We start from the raw sequence: 7,459 nt of genomic DNA on the forward strand, positions 1-7,459 counted from the left end.
TCAGCACACACCACAGGAAACAGCAGATTCTTGAAATTGGAGACCGTGTCGCTAAATCTTCTCCAGCAGATGGAGAGTTTGTTAAAACTGGGATTATTTTTTATTTCCAATTATGAATCTACTGTTTGTGCTCAACGTAGCTTTGTTTACACTAGGACCTGAGTGTTTTCATGTCATAATGTGGCTGGAAGCTTTTTTGATGCCATAAAATTATGACATTATATTTGAAAATGTCAATAGACTCTCAAATGTGAGGTCTTTTGTGACATTTTTATTTATTTACTTTTATATTTTTGGGATTTAATCTGGACTTCACAGGACAATCCTCCTGAAGAGATGGACATGAGAAGAACAGCCACCAAATTAATCATGAGACGAGATGTTTTGTCTTTCACCGTCTAAAGGAGACAAAAGTTTTAAAGCAAAGTCTATAAAATAAAAACATGGACATCTATATATATGATAAACTACCTGCTGAGGAAGATCATGTCATAAAGTACCAACAACTGCTTTGGATCTTTCTGCAGAGTTAGTAAAGTTTCACACCTCCTCAAATCTTCTCTAATCTTATTATATCACTGCAATAAAAATACATGACGGCGAGAATAGTTTTGAAATGTTCCAGTTGGGAGAATATATGACACCATTGAGTTTATCATCATTAATAAGATCGTTGTTGTTGTTTCATCATCATTTAACGAATTTAGTCAAGTACTAAAAGTTTTGTTGCCAGGTCACAAAGGGCTCAAGGATTCAAGAGACTACAGTACATTCCCACGTGTCATAGGTTTAAACAGATTAGGGAACATCGATATTGAAAGGACACAACGACACATCCGATTCTGAAAAGAATGTGGTCGACTCGAGGAAACTCTCATATTTAAGTTTGTGTTTTCATAGAAAGAGCTTAAAGTAGACACAATTAAAAGGAGTTTAATCAAAAAGTCCACATTACGAACAGGAAGAGACTCAACTTCTTCATGACTGTATTCCAAATAAAAACACAGACACTGTTTCCTCTAAATCAGAGCGCAGCTTGTTTGCTGTTTTTTATTGGGAGTCGTCATCATGCTGGCGTCTTCGATCGAGTTTCCAAGCAACAATATTTACTGCGAGGTCTGAACCTGTCGATGAAGCAGAAGAGAAAACACGTCAGACGGTTCAAAGTACAAGAAGAAATTTGCTTAAAGTTAACGGCTGTGTATGTCTTAACAAATATCATGCAAAATCCACGACAGGAAATAGTAAGCAAATGAGCTGAGGGGTGAATGAACGATGGACGTGTGCACGATACCTGTCGGTTAATATTTGTGGCTCTCGCTTCCACCGCGGCCAAAACCTGAGAGAAGAGAGCGAAGAAGAAGAGTTATAGGTTTAAAGAAGAGATGAAAACAACAGAAAACATCCTCGAGGCCGGAAACTGGATAAAGAGTTCTACGAGATAAACCTGACGGCTGAGTTTCTCTAGAGTTTAAAGAGATGTCACCTAACGACAGGTTCACAGTGTGTGTGTGTGTGTGTGTGTGTGTGTGTGTGTGTGTGTGTGTGTGTGTGTGTGCGTGTGTGTATGTGTGTGTGTGTGTGTGTGTGATGCTATCAGGTGACAGTGCGTGCTTTGACTGAACCATTTACAGCCTCAGCACTATCACATACACAACATTATCCTCACGCTGGGCGTTTCAGGACAAGGGTAGTCAGAACAAAGGTGATCGAGCCTGAGTCACGCTGCTCGTACTTTTCAGCGGTGGGATGTAACAAAGTACTTCTACTTAGCTGCTGTACTTGAGTATTCACGGGTACTTTTACTCCACTACATATATCAGCAAATGTCTTTAGACTTTATACTCAACCACGTTTTTCAGGGCATTGAGTTGTATGTTCGAGAGAGGAATTGATCCACTGAGTGTAAAATGTTTGAGTACTTCCTCAGTACTTCATGGCGTACTGAACAGTACTCACCTCCAGGTCCGAACAGAGCGCTGTAGCAGGGGTTGTGACAGTACGGCTTTCCTCCATGCTGGAAGAGTTGAATTTACACTTGGTCAGAACAGAAATGTCAAAACATCTTGAACTATAATGGCACTAAGAAAAGGAAGTGGTCTGATAATCTCAAAGATTTATTGGTCATTAAACATCGTCCCAAACATGAGAATCACTGCAGCATGTAGTTTAGTTGTGTATCTTTTACACAGCAACACAAAATGTTTATTATTCCCTGAAAATTCATAAAAAATGTTTTTCCTGCTCTGCCTTTAAATCCTTATCTTAACGATGACTAGTTATAAAATGTTACAGATTAGATAAGAGCCATAAATTAAAAACAATGTTTGGGTTGCCAAGTTGGGGAAAAACCCTCTTCCAGTCTGGCTAGTGCTTTAGCAACAACTCTCGATCTGGATCAATATTATAATAAATTATATTCTAGTTATTTGTCGGTTTAAATGTTGATATTCCACATTTGCTGCAGGTTGAATGAACTGAGCTGCAGATTCCACGTTGGACTTTGATAAAACCTTGTGTACATTTCTCAAAGTGACGGTATGTGTTTGTGTCTCCAGGTGTCTCACCTCTGCGTGTGCGCCCGATGACAGAGTCTTGCTGCACTTAGCGCACTTGAGACAGGGCCTGTGCCAGTCCTTACCCAACGACGTCACCTTCTCAGCTGCCAAACACACAGAGAGAAGAATTCAGACGTCAACAATCAGTTCACCACAAAGAGTCTCAGACCAATGCATCTTGGCCCAATATCACTTTTAGACCAACCAGATGTACAGTTTACAGATAAGTTTGAGAACTTTGTTTGGGTGTGGTGCTTTGAGTCCCTGAAGAATCGGCCTCATAAACTCAGATAAAGACTGTTTTTATCTGCAGAGCTCATCACAAACACACACCGGAGGACCGTAAAAGAGGGGACTGGAGGAGACAGACAAGGTTTAGGACGACTTTTGAGACGAGAGAACTACGAGCAAAGACAGGAAATGGAGCTGCTGAGGTCAGAGGGCGTTGCCTCTGAGAAGCAAATAAAGGAAATGCTGAAAATAAAGAAGTGTCGTAATTAACGAGCGCAAAATGTGGTCGACATCTGCAGATTTTGAGGGAGGACAGCAAATGTGAATACCTCCGGGACCATCAGGTTATCCCACCGGCCTAAACACATTCCCACAACATTGGGATATGACATGATGTTTCCTCCCTAAAAATAGCCTGATGGGGGCACGAGATTACGCAACAGGGACAGTGCTGCCGGGCGGGCTCAGCCTCTGAGGCCAGCTCCACAGAAACATTTCCGAAAAATGCGGTCGGTTATGGAACTTCCAGTCTGACTCAAAATAATTACTGTACTTAACTTAAAAAAAACAAACCAGCGGACTGAGCAAACACTGAGCTCCTGTCCGAGCAGTGATGGAGGAGAGTCTCACAGAGAGTCCGTCCCTGATCCGCTCTGTAGCGACGCCCGTGTTTTTCTCTTGATTATAATATGTGGATCTGATAAAGCTTGATTTTGTGCGCGGGCTGTTTGTTTTACCTGATAACGTGACATGAAATGAGGTGTGACAGATGGAGGAATAATCCAATCTGCTCTCTGCATCGACTCACGCCGCCCGGAACGTTGTGGAGTCAGTCCAGTGAACACAAACACACACATGTGAACGGAAAAACAGACATTCACCTCATTCCACCCCGAAACACACTCAGAGAGCTGATTCAACACTTTGTCAGAGCTCGACTGATATATTGGTCGGACGATGATATCCTGATATGAGCCGTTCGGTGCCGTGGCTGTTACGAACCTGCCTGTTGTGGGATGGGCGGTTTGTTCGGCCTGTGGTGATGCAGGTTGTAGCTTTGTTTCTAAAACTGTGTCTCAGTCTGCAGAGCCGTGATGCTGCACCACCGCTGCTGCACAAAGAGCTGTTCGTCAAAGTTTAGTGAAGCTTAAGTCCGTAACTAAACTGCAGCTTTGCTCATTACATCCATTAAATATCATGAATATTATTATTAATGAGTTTAAAGGTTGAAGAATGAAAGAATTTGACATGTTGAAGCAACAGCTCAACACTTTGCTTTCTTGTTTAATGAGGAAACTGATCTCTGCTCTCGTGACACTGAAGCTACGTTCGGGCGACAATTAACTCAGAGGAGCCGACAGGTTTTATTACCTCCGCCGTTACGACAGAGACAATACATTTTGATGTAAAGATAAATGCTAAAAACGCCTGTTGGGAGGTTTCATCATCGTCATGAATACAGCATCACATAATTAACACTACATGTTAGTTTCTTTGCTTCCGACACTAATTTTAAGTTCGTGATCCCACAATGGAAAATAAGTAATTATCTGCAGAGTTTCCAGTAACAGAGAAGCATTCTCTGTTTTTTTGGATCTGGACCAGGTTCCCCCTCCGTCGCTCAGAGAAGCAGCAGTAGCCTGATTGTTTCCATCTGAAGACAGATTAACATTTCAGACGGATGAGTAGTAAAAGAGAAGGAGCGACGGGGAGGAGGAGGAGGAGGAGAGCGAAGCAGTTAGGTGTTATAATCACTGGCTGAAACTGCTTAAAGACATGCACGCAGGTCCTGAACGGTTTTTAAAGGGATCGTATGTGAGAACATTTTCCAGAAAATTCACAATGAGCGGATGCGCGTGTCGATGATGCTTCTAACACGCATCCCTGGACAAAAAATCTGAGTGGAAGAAGCAAACACGTGATTTCCGCTGAAGCTGAATTTAAACCTTGTGTTCTACCCAAACACCACCCCTCGCCTGCATGATCCAGAAATGTTCCTGTTGTTGTGAACACGTCTGACCCAGACTATCTCCTGCTGTATGGAAAAACAGAGACCGGCTGGTTTGTTCAGGCCGAAACAAATTGGTTTGATTGTCTTGGCCTGAGGAGGAAGGTTTATCCATGAAACGGGAGAATGGAAGCAACGGCTCATCAGTCTCACAGTAAATTCACCTGACTGACACTCCAAAGACCTGGCTTTGTATTTTTATATTGGCCTCAGCCTCTGTGCGTCTCTCTGGAGAAGATTCCCTCCGTCGCCGCTCTACTCTGAGCCAGAGACAATCTTGAAAATGGATTAAGACGCAAATAAAATGGAGCCGTCCCTCTCCTCCCAGAGTGGAGTAATTCATCCGTGCTTTGAAGGTGTCCTCATGAGACGGAGGAAACCTGCCTCCTCCGCTCCATCCAGTCATTATTCATGCAGCTAATCAGTCATCGAGAAGGATAATTCAATTCCTGCAGCGAGCGAAGCAACTTGTGAGAGAAACTTTGCAGAGTGCCGTGAACTTTTGAGGCTACAAGGAAACTGGAAAAGCTTGGATGCTGCAGTGGTGACACGTTACATATAGTTCAAGGCCACAGTTACTTTTCACATGAAGAGTTTACATTCACAACTTCATGATTAGAGGTTTAACTCAAAGTGCACAGGGCCGTTAAAAGTAGCGCCACCTCAACGTATTACATTGTAAAAGGGCGGTTTTTGTGTTCATCTATAATAATCAGTGGTGGAAGAAACATTAGCATCATTTACAACAATAAACTAGAAAGTACCACAATTTAAATATATAATATATACAAATACAAGTCAAAGTCCTGCATTCAAATTTGACTTGAGTCAAAGTGAAGAAGTAGAATCAGCATCAGCGTCAAGTTACTATGGAATCACGCATTTCCATTTTTTGCTCCATTCTACCTGTATCCACTTACTACACTACATCCACTCTTATGCATAGTTGTACTCTGCATGCAGTATAATGTACATACAGTAAGTAAAACTCACAGAGTAAATCAGTTCAAACTGATTCCAGCTCAGCGTGCAGCATCAAAGTGCAAAGTATTTGTGCACCAATAATAATACTGCCCGGAGCCCGTCTGCACAGTATTTAACTTTTTAAGTACTTTATAAACATTTAGATTGATTTTGCAGTATGTGTGTACTTGTGCATAGTTTTTCATGCAGAAGTGGATTAAAGTGGATGGAGAAAAAATTTGAGTCTACTTTGTTCTTATAGTAAATACTTATACTGAACACATAACAATATATATAGATATAGAAATAGAAATAGATATATATACTTGCATTCACGTGCTTGTCTTATTTTTTACTCTGGTGAAATTCAGCTTCCTGTTTCTTCATGTGCACAGAAAAACTCGCGTGTTCTCTTAAAAGCAGGAAATGCACAGATCACGACGGTTTGACAGAAAAATACAAAAAAAAAACCCCATCATAATAACATAATGACGTCATTCTTACCGAAGTAAACTTCCTTCTGGCAGTTCGGGCACTTTGGCATCTTGTCAGCTGCGGATCTGCAGATCAGGTGAAGAGTCTGTGGAGTGGTGGAGTGACCTGAAGTGACTCTGACGCACCAGGACGCACCAGCTCTGAGCTGCAGATGCGCTCACTCTTCTTCTTATAGCGCGAAACTGCTTCACCACAACTTTTTTTTCTACCGGAGGGGAGAGGCTTGTGTGTGTGTGTGTGTGTGTGTGTGTGTGTGTGTGTGTGTGTGTGTGTGTGTGTGCACAAAACACCACATGCACCACTAAAACTAAAGAATGGGACCACCACACTTTATAGACTTTCCTTTCTGTGGCATTTATACGACTACAAATGGATAAAAACGTTTTTAATTCACCTTAAAACTGTGTGCATCTGTATTTTAATGATAGAAGTGTGAGGTCAAGAGAGGAGAGGAACATTTCAGAAAAACAAATCACAAAACATATAAGATATCATTTGTTGTGAGTTGCTTTTACAGTCATTTATATTCTTCTTATTCTAAGGTGCCAACTGGATGGGTTAAATGCGGAGAACAATTTCGTGTATGCATGTAAAAAGTGTAAAAACATGAGAATAAAAGTAAATCTTCTTCTTCTTCTTCTTCTAAGGAGCCGCTGAGATATGAAAGACATTTAAGTTAGAGATATGAGATATGAAAAGATGATCATGGTATGAGATGATGTGAACACTTAAACCTTACTGAATATTACGTTACATTATAAAAAATATATAACTACCGTTCAAAAAAATTATCTTCTCAATCGTGTTTCATCGCTGTGACTAAAGTGCAGAGTCTTCACGCCACCGCCCAGAACTGATAAGTATCTTTTAATCACCGGGGTATATTTCATATGAAATGACTTATCGTGCATCAATTATTGATAAACCAAACCAAAGTCTTTTTATTTTTCGTGCCAGATGCAGTTTCCTCTCACACCTTCATGAGACAGAGCTGCTGCAGAGCTGTGTGACGCTCTGATCTCAGGTCAGAGCATGACTTCATGTGGTGGAGAAGATACAGAGATGTTTGTTTCCGGTCACACTGTTCAACTCTGTAGTAAACCAAAGTCAGAGATTAAAGAAACTTAGACCTTCTCTGTATTCCCTAATAAAACAGTTCACATTCACCAGAGTCCAGTTGGAGAAACATCAAACTCTGATCCAT

General features: G+C 41.2%; 1 protein-coding gene across 1 annotated transcript; it reads right to left on the reverse strand.

The window, feature by feature from the left end:
- Positions 1-1,013: 1,013 nt before the first annotated feature.
- On the reverse strand, positions 1,014-6,530 carry crip1 (cysteine-rich protein 1). Its single transcript, XM_020097853.2, has 5 exons — positions 6,265-6,530; positions 2,568-2,662; positions 1,960-2,017; positions 1,295-1,339; positions 1,014-1,124 (listed from the first exon to the last, which is right to left on the reverse strand). The coding sequence occupies exons 1-4, from the start codon at positions 6,302-6,304 to the stop codon at positions 1,302-1,304; spliced, it is 231 nt and encodes a 76-aa protein (XP_019953412.1). The 5' UTR covers positions 6,305-6,530; the 3' UTR covers positions 1,014-1,124; positions 1,295-1,301.
- Between the last annotated feature and the right edge of the window lie 929 nt (positions 6,531-7,459).

Source organism: Paralichthys olivaceus, chromosome 12, assembly GCF_024713975.1.
Source record: "Paralichthys olivaceus isolate ysfri-2021 chromosome 12, ASM2471397v2, whole genome shotgun sequence".
NCBI lineage: Eukaryota > Metazoa > Chordata > Actinopteri > Pleuronectiformes > Paralichthyidae > Paralichthys > Paralichthys olivaceus.

Excerpts from the sequence above, each read along its gene's own strand:
- crip1 (XM_020097853.2), bottom strand. The coding sequence starts at position 6,304 with ATGCCAAAGTGCCCGAACTGCCAGAAGGAAGTTTACTTCG. Across the intron at positions 2,663-6,264 it reads CCAGAAGGAAGTTTACTTCG|CTGAGAAGGTGACGTCGTTG; the intron begins GTAAGAATGACG and ends TGTGTTTGGCAG. Across the intron at positions 1,340-1,959 it reads CGCTCTGTTCGGACCTGGAG|GTTTTGGCCGCGGTGGAAGC; the intron begins GTGAGTACTGTT and ends CTCTTCTCTCAG.